Below are 14123 nucleotides of genomic sequence, written 5' to 3'. Positions count from 1 at the left end.
AATATATAAATCAGAATATCAGAAGAATATTATAAATTGTAATTTGTAGATTGTAAATTAATATTATAATTTGATTTTTGTTTCTAGTGTATTTGTTATCTTTTAAATATATTTTATACATATATCTGTTAATTTTCACAAATCCATTACCTTGTAATTAAAATAGAGAACAGTTTAAATCCTTATCAGTGCGATGTGCAGCTACTGAGTTATACAGCGTAATATACAGTGTTAATCTGTAAAATATACACATTTATCTATTTAATCTAATTTAAAACAAGTGTCCAAATTACATCTCAAAATGTATTTATAGCGTGCATTAAAATTTTCCTTTTATTAAATTGTTTCAAATAATAATAATATACACATAAAAAATAATAAATTATTCACTTTATGGTTATTCCGTCGTCGCTTGATGCCGCCCCGGGCCTTCTCCTTCCCCTCTCTTATTTCACCATTATCGCTCTTTCGTGATATTCTCTGGAAAAAAAAACAAATTAATTACAATTACGCGCATATTAATCACACCCGAATATAATTAATAAGCGGTACCTTTGCACAACATTTTAATGGCGGGTGATGCTACCCATTGTATTAATACAAAATAAAAAATGATTAAAATATGATTTTAATACATGAAAATTATTGTAAGTATATGAGAGTATATCATGAGAGACAATGATTTCCATAAATTATTATCGCTATTCCTATTTACTCAAATAAATGTAGCGCGCAAAATATTTTCTTCGACAAAAAGCCGTTGTCGCGATACGTTTAATCGCTTAATCAAATTAAATAATTGCGCAAGTTGATACTCACTAACCAACATATACTTAGCCATGTTCGACGAGGTATTTTTCGCGATCGGGTCTCGAAAATTAATCGGTCCACGCCGCACCGCGCCGTTAACCTAATAGGATACTCTGCGATTAATTCCTAAGCAAGCTTTCGAGAAAACAATTCTATTGCATATAATCGTATCTATTTGGTTCGATTATCTCTTTGGCGACTTACCTGTGCGGATATTAATGAAGCTCGCAATTTCTGCGTCTGTACCAAACGCCGTTTCCGCGGGAAAAGAGGAAGAAGCCGGACGTAACGTCTTGAAATCAGCGCTAATATTTTTCGCGATCGCGTCCCGGAAATTAATGTAACGGCCCGTTGCGCCGTTCACTTAATAAAATATTCTGCGATTAATTCCTAAGCAAGCTTTCCATAAGGATGATACTAGACATAATGCAAATTCGATTATAAATACATATAGAAGAATAGACTCGTCTCTAAACAAATACTCGAAAAACGGATAGAATAAAAGTATATCCATAATGGCCGATTATCTTAACCGAAAAGACGCTTGACTTTTTATTCTTATAATTCCCGTCTAATATGCCATAAAACTATTAAATATTCTCACAGTCTATTCAAGAAAACAATTCTATTGCGTATAATCGTATCTATTTGGTTTGATTATCTCTTTGTCGGCTTACCTGTGCGGATATTGTCGAAATTGTCCTGATTGGTCAAGCTTTAAAGTAGTAATTCGCGAATATACCGAGCTGTCTCATTAGTGGATATATCGAAATTTTTAAAATCAGCCAATCAAGTCGAAGAAGTCGCACAAAATCTACCGAAAATCGCCGAGCAGTTCTCGAACATTTGGCGCGGGAATTAAAATCGTTTAAAGTCTTTATGCAAATGGCGTGATACGAAATATCCACAATTAATATTTTTTCTTCATAGTAGTGTGAAAATGAACATTTATTACGCATTCGAATTTTTAATAAAATTTTCAACTATTTCCAGTTGTCTTTAGTATGTATATATCATGATATGAAGAATGGTAAAACATCTCTCTTGTCACGGTGGTCGCAAATATTTTTAACAAGAAACAGCTCGAAAGTCATGATTCGCGAGGACTGTGCTCACCGAATCGTATACGAGAATCTGGATGTTTTGTTTGCAATAGCAAAGTTGAAGGATGCTTAATAAATAGACCGAGCTACTTTCTAACCTGTTTATTTCGATATTTATACACGTATGTAAATGAAAGCGAATCTTTCTATTCATGCTTCACTTTCATTTTAATAATCAGATGTATCAAAAGAATGCCTTCTTATCGCATTTTTTCATCTTATTTTTTATTTCTTAATCAAACATATTTGAATACTGTTGATATTGTTTTGTATTATTTGTAGTTGCAGAGCGTGGAATATCTCATTATGATAATAACATATGATAACATAAATTATTATTCGATTTAATTTTATCACATGAATACTTCTCGACTAGAGTTTCGTATTCAACACTTTCTTCCAGAAAAAAAAATAGAGAGGAAATGCAGATACAGTAAAAGATTGGATGCTTACAATTACGGTAATATCTTATTATTGATAACGATTGAGTTATTCACTGCATGATATATTGCATGACAACAAGAAATTTGACAAGCTATTTTAACTTGTACAGATTTATAACTAAACATTTAAAGAAAAATATAAAATTATTGATACTTGATAATTTATTAATTTTAATACTTGATAATTGTAGTATTTGATAAATTATTATATTTGAAAATAGATTTATATACGATAGTTTATGTTGTCATTTAGGAATGTTTACGCGATTCAAAAAGAATTTGACCAAGGATCAAATATAAATATCACTGATACATCTGTAAAAACTACACAATAATATAGAGTAAATGTAATAGTAATACAACAGATTTTATTTTAAAGAAATTCTATATGTTTTATATTTATATAAATGACATAAACAGAAATGTATTTTAAAACTATATTGTTTATTGATGAGGATATAATTCATAATATATGCAATCAAAGACTTCACAAATTTTAAATTTGTTCATTACGTCTTAAAAGATGAAGATTATTAAAAGAAAATTTTAATAAATTTGGCATTAAAGTAAAACTAGTGCTAAATAAAAAATTAATTATGTGAGTTATTATACAATATTAATTACTGTATGCATTATAAAAACTGTAAAAATAGTCGTTCATTGAAAGTTCATAGAATACAAAAGCTTTCAAGAAGAAAAAAATATTTTTGAAGTAATATAAAAATATATGTTAAATAAAAAGAGAGAGAATATAAATATGTATCTCAAATATTATAAATTTGAAATACTTCTCATTTGTTCATAAAATTGAGAATTTATTGCAAGAGATTTCTCGGTAGAACTACAAAATACTCTATATAATTATTTTATTTTATTAGAAAAATAACAAACGATATATAGAATAATTTTTATTAATATTATATATTTATTGATTTTAAAAATAATTGTTTTATTTTGAACTAACTTTGTGAATATTATGATATAATTATGCCGATTCTTATTTTGATATAGAAATATCTTTTTTTTCGATTAAATGAGACATTATACTATGGATAATAATATCGATTAGGTAGAAAATAGACGAGAGATCGAAATATCCCTGGATGTACTTTAATTTTATTATATGATCTCGCATTAAACACAGGAATTGGTTAATATTTAAATATGGATTTATTCCAAATTTTGTTGTTACTTCTTGAAGATACAATGATGTTACTGAATGAAGAGTTTGATTTAAATTTATCATGAATATTGTTCCCTGCATCTTATGAAGTTAGTTTTATTTTGATCGATTCTTCAAAGATATGATAAGAAGAATCGAGAAAAACAGTAATATTGTTATCACTAGTTTTTTCTTCCTTTTCTTCTACATATATGATTTTTTCAGTATAGCTTTTTCTTGCATTATAATTATTCTTATAATAATTCTATAATTAATTAGGAATTATTGAATTTCCTTCTTCTTTAAAAAATAAATTTTTTTGAAGATTATCAGTTTGATTTGTCGAGCTTGGAAAACTGTGATTCGTAAATAAAGATATGATAGCATGAAGAGACTTTTGGTTATCTCCTTCATCATAATAAGATAATAAGATTGTCTCAAAAATGAAAATCTTCGCAGCAAGTCGTTATCGCCTGATAATGCATAGCTCTTGTTCAAGTTTGATCTGCGAGGCGCGCATGCTGCTGACCCTTCAAATTTATGATTTATGGCCCTTACTATATACATATAAATAATTATTTTTTCCCATTTATTATTCTTATTAAGTAACTATGATTATTTCTAGGATTGACATAAAAAATGTATTTACCAAATTTAAATTATTTATGTATAATTAGCAAATTATCATAAATTCTCTTAGTCCATAATACTTTCCTATTTTTCAGAATGTTTTCATTTATTTACAAGGTTGACAAATATACGTTTGACTTTGATTGCAGTCTAGTCAAGCATTATATAATGGGAGTGTAATCTGTATGATCAAAGTTCAAGCAATTTGCATCATTATTGTGACGTTGACCAGCTGAGCATCATGGAACAAAGCTTGCATCCATTTCAGAAATTAGCTCGCCAGTACTTTCCCAATTTCATTTCCAGAATGACGTATCATTGAACATCGACAATTTACGTTTGCCATCAATCTAGATATGCCGCAGTTCTGCAATTATCAAGCATATGAAATAAGTAATTAAACATAATCTGAAATAAGTAATTAAACATAATCTGAAATTCGTAATTTATGATTAAATTTACAGATACAGATAATTTTTATGATATATTATTCTGTGAAAAATCAAGATATCATTTCTTTCATTTAATGCATACATAACATTCTACTTAATTTTATATGAGAAACTTAAGAAATATATTTAACAATATTCAAAAATATAATTATTAAAATACAGATTGTAAACGTCTGTAATAATTTGTTCCTGTTCTTTAGAGATGCTATCAATTTTTAAATATTTGTAATATATAAATAAAATAATACATATAGAATTATCTGAATTTAGAATATAATAATTGTTATAAATATAAAATTATACTAAGGTAAATTTAATATTGATTGAACATTTTTATCTCTATATACTTCTCTTGAATTTATTATAAAATCGGAAAGTAGAAGCCTGACTTACCGTATGCCAATCCATTCACCATTTCTACCATTCCTGCGCTATCCGGTGCTGTTGTCGATGATTTTAATAATGCTATGAATTCAAATAGTAGAGTAATCTATATATAAGAAATACATAACAATTTGGTGACTTTAATGCGTGTTGAACGATGTCTTGATTACAATGATTCTGTATTTATATATATATACAATAAATAATATAATAAATAATATAACAATCTTTGAGTTAACATTACTAATTTTTATGGCACAATTCACATAAAATCAATTTACAGTAGATAAAATTAAATATGCTTTTTATTAAATAGAATATTTAATAAAAAAAATCTGCTTTTACACAGTAAATTATTTAATGGTAATTCACCGTATTTCACTCTTTTGTTATGCGATAATACAACTTTTATAGTAAAAACAATGTTTATCTGATTTCTGATCTATTAAACATATTCAGGTGTATCATGATTGTGTCATCGTTATCGAGTATTTTAATAACCGATTAATAAGCGAGACTGGTATCGCGTAGGAGTTTGACCTCGAATCAAAGAAAAAAAAGATGTAATATATAGAAAACGTACGTCGTACTTTACATGCTAGAGAGAGAGAGAGAGAGAGAGAGAGGAGAGAGAGAGGAGTTTCTCGCACGTTTTAGTACAGCTCGATAAATCCGCGGATAAATATATAATAATTGTTTAATGCTAGATTTTATATAATAATCCAACATATCAAAAAGTAATAAAAAGTAATAAAAATATATTCTATATGTTCTTATTATAATCATTTTGCTAAATTGAATCTTGTTTTTAATTATATTTTTTTAATCATAGTTTTTACATTGCCGATGCTATAGAAATATATTCCAATGATATATTTATATAAATATATTTATTCCGCTGCCAGTTTAGCATTCAAATTCAACATTTATAGCGTTTTCGAATGTAGCAGGTTTAATCGCTCTGAGAGTGATTAATGACGTCATTGCATCGTCTCTGCCAATAAAAGGCTTGAATTCATAGTAAAATATAGTGATTAATTGATCCGAGTTGAATTAACCCGTTTATTCAAAAACGCTATTAGCAACAGTTTAGACCGGTCGATTTGACCAGCGTTGTCAACGTTGATAGTGTTAATTGACCATTCCATAGAAGTTGAAAACGAAAACGTTCAAAGCATTTGGAAGTGGCAACTCGACCGCACCCTAAAGCCCGTATCAGACTACGTATTGAAGATTGAAATTCAACCAATTAGGATAAAAGGAACTAAAATTTCCTTGTCCTGATTAGTCAAGTTTCAATTTTAATGCATAGTCTGATACGGGCTTTAGAATGGTCGCGTTCAGCAAAGAAAGCGCTCAGTTATCGTCTTGTCAACACTCGATATTGATTTGTTGGTTCTAAAAGTAAGAGCCAATCACGTTGGATTACTATTAAGCGGTTTGTTCTACTGAACGCGCCCAATGAAATGACAGTGTAGCACCTTCAAACCCTTCAAACGAACCTTCAAATGAATCAACGATGAATCAACGATGAATCAATCCTAAATGGGTGTTCCCATTCCCATTTCCCATTGGAAAACCCAATCGGGTATTCACCGTTCTTTCTCGCGTATGCATTCCATTCTTATCTTTTTATTGGCTTTATTCGATGTTGAATGCTCAGATAAAATTGACTTCCAGCAAAGTGTTCGTACATTTCTCATTCAGTGTTGTCCAAGAAACGTTATCCATTATCTTATCCTATCGGTGCCAGTTCAAATCGTAGAAGAAAAAACTTCGTGCTAAAATATATTAAAAAGCTTCCTCTATGAGGAAGTAAAAGTAAAAAAAGGTAATAAAAATATTTTCTGTGTTCTTATTATAATCATTTTGCTAAATTGAACCTTGTTTTTAATTATATAATTACATAATTATTTGTGATTATGACTAAAAATGGAATACTGACTATGAACTGTAAAATCTTTTCATCCATCGTTAAAACTTGATATTCTAAAATATTTGCGAAAAACTGTAATATACCGATACATAGAAGACTGCGATACGTAATACGTATTTTGACAGATTTAAAATATGTACAGATAACGAAAATTCTTTAACAGAGCGACTTTTGAATAATAATCGGTCAATGAATAATCTTACAATTTCTAAATTGACATAAATCAATAAATTTGAGTAAAACCACATACAGATCAATAATTAATGTAATTTTATTTGCAGAAAAAAGATCTCTAGATTCTTTATACTTTCTGAAAAGAGGATTTTGTGCAAATATAATGGCTACAAATAACGAAATAACTAAAGATACACTTTGGGTAAGCTCTTGATTTTAGTGCATACAATTTTACATTGAAATGCTTTTTAATTTAGAATTGTCTTAATATTATTTAATTGTAATCATAGTTTAGTTGTATTTGTCTTCCCAAAAAGTTTTTGAAATTTGAAATTAATTAACGCTAAAGAAATTAGTTTTTTGATCTTTTGTTTTAATTCATTTAATAGAAATATAAAAATCTTTTGTATATTTATTTCTCAGGAAGAAATGAAGAGTCTTGCTGTTGAACAACAACAATATTACTATGAATTACTTCCTGACTGCATAGAATATAAAATTGACGAACATAAATACCTACGACAGAATATTGGTTATACGATTTATGGTTTACCAATGAGCAATGAGAATGCAAATATAACAGAAAACATTTGCTCGAAAACAGAAGTTAGTTGCTATTGGGAACCAGAAGATTCAAATGATACAGATGCAGATATAGTCGATAAAGTGAATTACGATGAAAAAGCTACAAGTGTCATAAATATGATATATAATAAAATACGCGAATGTACAATAGAAAATGATAATACTCAATCAATTTACTTTGGTATAATTTACAATATAATATTCTGTCCTAACATGAATGTACAACCGAAGAAAAAAGAAGTAGAAAAGGAAACAAAAACAGAAGTAAAAGAATCAGTAAAAGAAGAAGAAGAAGAAGAAGAAGAAGAAAAAGAAGAAAAAGAGTCCGCCGTATCATCTATCCCCATTTTTACAATTAGGAAAAATATTCAGAAAACATCCGACACTGTAAAGAGTTTGAAACAAAAAGAAGATATAAAAAATGAAGTTCAAGCAGATTACGAGACATGGTACATTGATATTTGTGGCAGAGTGTATAAAAGTTGGGCAGATTATATAGAAAATAATAATTTACCAAAATGCACTATGGTTGTTCCCAAAGATGGCTTTTATCAAGCAGATTCATCTTATCCAATAACAGAAGACAAATCAACAGTTTGGCTTGAAGTCATAGATTCTCCCGCATGCACATTTAGTAAACAAATCTGCGATGGAATGGATATTGTTTCTGCTATTGCCGGATTTGGCACAGTCGGCTTAAGTGTGGCGTCAATGTTCACACCTCTCGCACCAGCTGTTCTTGTAACAGGTAAATTGTCACGAGATATAATTGATGTAATATCAGTTTTATTGTATATGTTAAGCATTAATTATGTAATTTTTATAATCTATCGTTTCTCTCATATCAACATATAATAATTACAGTATAAATTTATAGGACATTTCGTATTATATTTTATTTTGAACATGTTCTATAATATTTATTATAGGTCTTGTTGCTAGTGGTGCAAGTGGTGTTTGGACAGTCGTCCGATCTTCTCAGCAATTGGTTGATCGTAAAAGTCACGAGGAATCTATTGATATTTTGGATAAGGAGGCATTACCTCATTGGCTTGGCATAGCTGGTACAATATTTGGTTTCGGATCGCTTGGAGGATCAGCTGCTCTATCCAAAGCTGCTGCAAGTGGTCAAACGGTACCCACCTTTGCAAAAGTGGCATTTAATACTGTACAAGGTGGCAATCTATTCTTGAACGGCGCCGGTATCATATATCAAGGTTACAATATGATAGATAAATATATGACAGACAAGACTATCGATAAGATAGAAGCGTTACATTTGGCAATACATATTATGTTTTTCACCGGCGCCGTAGTAAAGATTCAATTCGCCAACGATATCATTGAGAGCACCCAGGGTAAAATCATCAATGATCACAGAGATACTTTGCGTAAGAAAAATCTTCGTAAGAAGTTTAATCGCGTTGTGCGAAAGGCTGCCGAGAATAATACATGTAAAATATCTGAGAACGCAGAAGTGATAAAGTACATAAAACATCGTGAACAGTTATTATCTGTTAATCAGCTTGTTAACCAGCCTGTTGCTCATGGTCAAACAGACAAGACTCCACATAATATCGTATGGTCATTCGAACAGGATAATCTAAAAGTCAACGGTTTTATATTGTTAGATCCTGTTGAATATGTTGTTCGCCTCATGAAATCGGATATATTTAACGAAAACTATAAAAACAATCCATCTGGTTCTGAGAACTATGTTGATGATTCTACCACTGATCAGTTAAGAAAAGTATTTTGTGTTTTATTAAACAAGTTCTATCTGAGCGATGCTTGTCCCAAGAGCATGAATCTGCCAATAATTCCTGACTTTGAACCACTTCTTAGAGATATGAGTCGTATGAAGATTGATGAAGAAAGTCTGAAAAAACTGTTTAAGATCGTTAAAAAATTAATGAAACGTTCTAGAAATAAAGAAGATTTTTTACTCATGGCTTTTTCCTTTGTCTGGCAGTATTGTAAAGCAAATTTAAAGCAATGGGAAATGGACTTGCGTGATCGCATGCAGAGCAATTCAGATTTGAACATGTTGCAGAATATTATTATTGCTGTTTTTGAAGCAATCGACATGGTAGTTAATAATCTTTATAGTGCCTTTGTGGAATACATAATAGCTAATTGTGAAAGAAATAAATCGTGAAGAAATAAATTGGATATACTCCAATATGGAAAACAAAAATTAGAAATAATGCTCAAAATAATCTTGTAGAAACAAGCTGATAATTTTAGAGAAATATATAAATTAGTAGCTTTTTAATAGACATTTATTTTAGAATAAAACTTTGGCTTAAAGGAACTTTTAACATACCAGGTATATATGCTGATACACATTGTGCCTTAAATGAGATATCACAAAGTTTCACTTATTTACAAATATATTAATTACGTGTTATATATGAATGAGAATTATTTAATCAAGGGAAATAAAATTTACAGATTGTGTATATATATATATATATATATATATATATATATATATATATATATATATATATATATATATATATATATATATATATATATATATATATATATATATATATATATATATATATAATACATACTTTTGTTGAAAGAGAGAGAGAGAGGATATTCTTTGTATTATGCTACTATATGTACTGACTCGTAATTCTTCTAAAAAATGTATTCAGCTATTGTGTGTGCCTTATATTTGAATTTATTATGTGTATATCTACATATATTATATAATTATCGTTAAAAATTATAAAATAAATATTATCTAGCTATCTATATGTCATATATTACTTGTTTTTTATATTTTTCATTAAGAATAAAATATATGTTTTATGGTACCATTATTCTACATCAATTTAATTGATCTATTATTTATAATTCTCTGAAGAATACGAACGAATGAAGAATGTATTAGAATTAAAAAGATAACAAATTTTACAAATACATAATTTTACATAATCGTATCAGTTTCATCAAATTTGCTCACTCTTTACAAAAAGATATAAATTTGAACACTAGGGTAATTTATCGCTATATAGTTTTCATGCGGACTTATCTTAATGCGCGTGTGCACCCGATAATTGAGGATCGGCACGCGATCCAGTCAGCTGACCTGTCTTGTGATAGCAGCTAGGCTGGACTCGGTGAGAGAAGCACGTATTCGAGTCGCTAGTTAGACTGCTCTTGAGAACGTCGCATCTCGTCGGTGAGTATTGCATTGAATCGATCGCGTAAAGCACGGCGATAACGCCGTCCTCTTGTCGTCATCTTAACGGATGATCAATTCAACGTTTCGCGGAAATTCACGCGAGCGAACGAGCTTCAGCGCGTGTAAGTAATATCGATCCAGTGTGCCGCTTTACGTACGCCATCGTCTTTCCTGATCGAGCGCGAATCCGCGAATTTTCGATGGATTTTCGACGACGAGGCGCCTCTCTCGATCATCCGGCGACCGTACGTCGACATTCGCGGCCGTCCGGATAAAAAAGCGCCGTTCCCTTGCCTAGCAGACGGCTCGCGGGCTTCGCGGGGCTACGCCTATTTTTTTGAACGGCCTGCTCACGTGAATCGCAGCCAGCGTGTGACAGCTGTACTTTTCCGAAGATCTAGCCTTTGCGAAGTGACTTGATGGATCATTCATTGCAAATAATAATCGGAGAACATCGGATTAATAAATCCATTCTTTTTATATATGCATTGTTTTATATCATTTATTTTAATCAATGTAATATAGGTTTGTTCCTTCCTCTCCCCCTCTCTCGTTTCTTAAGCGCGAAAATACAAGGCGTAACTTGTTAATTTTTTTTTCTGCATTGACTATGTAATTAACTTTTTCTCTTGTCTGCCTAAAAAATCTATATACATCTTATAAGCACAAAGATGTAAAGAATGTAATTAAAAGGAGCATTAATTATAATCGTCTGCATGTATTTGTTCTCAGAACTTGACAAATTCCCAACTCTGTCATAAAATAAAGCATTATCAAGTAGACAGAGATTGCTAAATAATATTTTTCTTTTTCAGATAAGTTAAGCATTCAAAATGACGAATCAAAGTTTGGCTAAAATTGCACATGAGGACCGGGAGGGAAAATTTGGATATGTCTATGCAGTATCCGGTCCTGGTTAGTTCTTATCTTACATAAAAATTCTTCTATATTACACACATATTTATATATTTCTTATTATAGTCGTTACCGCTGAAAAAATGTCTGGGTCAGCTATGTATGAGCTGGTGCGAGTCGGTTACTATGAATTAGTAGGAGAAATTATTAGATTGGAGGGTGATATGGCTACAATACAGGTATATATAAGCGTCCAGACATGCACATTTAATTTGTGTCTTGGAGTGTAAAGATAATTTAGATAATTTCATAATATATTTTTAGGTATATGAAGACACAAGCGGCGTGACTGTCGGTGATCCCGTACTTCGCACTGGAAAGCCACTATCTGTCGAATTGGGTCCTGGTATCCTCGGCAGCATTTTTGATGGTATTCAACGTCCATTGAAAGATATCAACGAGCTCACAAACTCAATCTACATCCCGAAAGGCGTCAATATACCGGCACTCTCGCGTACTGTTGCCTGGGAATTTAATCCGCACAATGTAAAAAATGGCAGCCACATCACGGGCGGTGATATGTATGGCGTTGTACACGAGAATACTTTGGTAAAACATTGGATGCTCCTTCCACCTAAATGCAAAGGCACTGTCACGTACGTCGCGCCAGCGGGCAATTATACCGTTGATGTAAGATTATATTTCCTACATGATATATTTCTCTCATTTTCTTTATGCTTTATATCATATAAATTTGCTCAAGTATTGCGTACCTTTAGGATGTCGTACTGGAGACTGAATTCGATGGCGAGAGGCAGAAATATACCATGCTTCAGGTACGAAATTCACTTTTGTAGCGAATATATATATATGTGAGAGTTTTGAATGTGTATTGTGCATGTTGTGAATTTACTGTTACATGCATGCAGGTGTGGCCAGTCCGTCAACCTCGTCCAGTCACTGAAAAACTGCCAGCTAATCATCCTCTACTCACTGGCCAACGAGTCTTGGACTCTCTCTTCCCGTAAGAATATGTCTTTGAATTTTAAAACATGTGTTGTGGAATGTATCTAGAAATATTTAGAATGTGGATGTTTCAGATGCGTTCAAGGTGGAACCACGGCTATTCCCGGTGCTTTTGGTTGCGGCAAGACGGTCATTTCTCAAGCCTTGTCAAAGTACTCTAACTCTGATGTGATTATTTACGTCGGTTGCGGAGAACGTGGTAACGAAATGTCTGAAGTACTACGCGACTTTCCCGAGTTAACTGTGGAGATTGATGGCGTCACCGAGTCCATTATGAAACGTACCGCTTTGGTCGCCAATACATCTAACATGCCGGTGGCCGCGCGTGAAGCGTCCATTTACACAGGTATGCAATACGTTATTGAAGAAAAATCATATATATCACAATTCACTAATTATAAGATAACATGTTATGAATATAAAACTGCACACATATTACTTAATAAGTAATCCATTCATTATTCATTATATATATAGGTATTACTTTATCCGAATACTTTCGAGACATGGGTTACAACGTGTCGATGATGGCAGATTCGACATCTCGTTGGGCCGAAGCCCTCCGAGAAATCTCAGGTCGTTTGGCTGAAATGCCTGCCGATTCCGGTTACCCTGCTTATCTTGGTGCTCGTTTAGCCAGCTTCTACGAACGTGCCGGAAGGTACGGGGTTATTTTATATTATAATATTTAATAAATATTAGTAAAATATGTATTTCCCTCCTAGAGATTACGATATTAGTGAGAATTTAATATAATTAACTATTTAGTTAACTATAGTTAATTTAATTGTTATTATACTATACAGTTAACTTACAATCTTATGAGAGATTTATATAAAAAAGTAGAGATAACATTTTGCGATTAATACAAATGCGACTAATTGATGCGCAACTAAAATATCAGATTTTAATTTTTATATAGAGTCAAATGTTTGGGAAATCCAGATCGTGAAGGATCTGTTAGTATCGTTGGTGCTGTCTCACCACCAGGTGGTGATTTCTCCGATCCTGTGACTAGTGCGACGCTCGGTATTGTACAGGTACAAATGATATCTATGTGAATATATAAGTATATATGTAAAAAAGATATATTGATTTTTTAACGAATGATTTAATTTGCAGGTATTCTGGGGATTGGATAAGAAAAGAGTTACTTGTAATTAATTGGATATTATCAGAGAAAATAATTTTATCATTTGCAAAGATATACTTTCATTTTGACCGCTTTGTTAATCGGGAAGTTAATATTCCCACGTTTTCTGTGTATGTGTAATATAAACGAAAGTATATAAAACGGCTTCTCCCGTTTCATTATGCGCGCAGATTAGAATTATTGTTACGAAAAGATACTCTCTTAATTA

General features: G+C 31.2%; 2 protein-coding genes and 2 long non-coding RNA genes across 4 annotated transcripts; 3 read left to right on the top strand and 1 right to left on the bottom strand.

Moving 5' to 3' along the window:
- Window positions 1-1736: 1736 nt before the first annotated feature.
- On the top strand, window positions 1737-5203 carry LOC115237816. Its single transcript, XR_003884399.1, has 3 exons — window positions 1737-2035; window positions 2196-2373; window positions 2610-5203. It is a non-coding gene; the product is annotated as an uncharacterized LOC115237816 (long non-coding RNA).
- Window positions 3935-5574, bottom strand: LOC115237817. Its single transcript, XR_003884400.1, has 3 exons — window positions 4994-5574; window positions 4168-4515; window positions 3935-4075 (listed from the first exon to the last, which is right to left on the bottom strand). It is a non-coding gene; the product is annotated as an uncharacterized LOC115237817 (long non-coding RNA).
- A 903-nt stretch (window positions 5575-6477) lies between these two features.
- On the top strand, window positions 6478-10082 carry LOC115237798. Its single transcript, XM_029811074.1, has 4 exons — window positions 6478-6815; window positions 7202-7296; window positions 7518-8427; window positions 8609-10082. Exons 2-4 carry the CDS (start codon window positions 7258-7260, stop codon window positions 9835-9837), a joined length of 2178 nt encoding a protein of 725 aa, XP_029666934.1. The 5' UTR covers window positions 6478-6815; window positions 7202-7257; the 3' UTR covers window positions 9838-10082.
- Window positions 10083-10983: 901 nt separating this feature from the next.
- LOC115237789 (V-type proton ATPase catalytic subunit A) lies at window positions 10984-13926 on the top strand. The gene is made up of 10 exons (XM_029811064.1): window positions 10984-11003; window positions 11697-11796; window positions 11863-11975; window positions 12061-12426; window positions 12516-12572; window positions 12666-12760; window positions 12837-13108; window positions 13240-13423; window positions 13685-13802; window positions 13885-13926. The coding sequence occupies exons 2-10, from the start codon at window positions 11715-11717 to the stop codon at window positions 13924-13926; spliced, it is 1329 nt and encodes a 442-aa protein (XP_029666924.1). The 5' UTR covers window positions 10984-11003; window positions 11697-11714.
- Window positions 13927-14123: the final 197 nt, after the last annotated feature.

Source organism: Formica exsecta, unplaced genomic scaffold, assembly GCF_003651465.1.
Source record: "Formica exsecta isolate Colony F162 unplaced genomic scaffold, ASM365146v1 scaffold31, whole genome shotgun sequence".
Taxonomy (NCBI): Eukaryota; Metazoa; Arthropoda; class Insecta; order Hymenoptera; family Formicidae; genus Formica; species Formica exsecta.
This window is presented reverse-complemented; position numbering and strand designations above follow the sequence as displayed.

What these genes read in the sequence shown, in the direction of transcription:
- LOC115237798 (XM_029811074.1), top strand. Translation starts at nt 7,258, where the DNA reads ATGGCTACAAATAACGAAATAACTAAAGATACACTTTGG. An exon ending in TAACTAAAGATACACTTTGG is followed by an intron (nt 7,297 to 7,517) that starts GTAAGCTCTTGA and finishes TTTATTTCTCAG; the next exon opens with GAAGAAATGAAGAGTCTTGC. An exon ending in ACCAGCTGTTCTTGTAACAG is followed by an intron (nt 8,428 to 8,608) that starts GTAAATTGTCAC and finishes TATTTATTATAG; the next exon opens with GTCTTGTTGCTAGTGGTGCA.
- LOC115237789 (XM_029811064.1), top strand. Translation starts at nt 11,715, where the DNA reads ATGACGAATCAAAGTTTGGCTAAAATTGCACATGAGGACCGGGAGGGA. An exon ending in GTGATATGGCTACAATACAG is followed by an intron (nt 11,976 to 12,060) that starts GTATATATAAGC and finishes ATATATTTTTAG; the next exon opens with GTATATGAAGACACAAGCGG. An exon ending in CGGGCAATTATACCGTTGAT is followed by an intron (nt 12,427 to 12,515) that starts GTAAGATTATAT and finishes GCGTACCTTTAG; the next exon opens with GATGTCGTACTGGAGACTGA.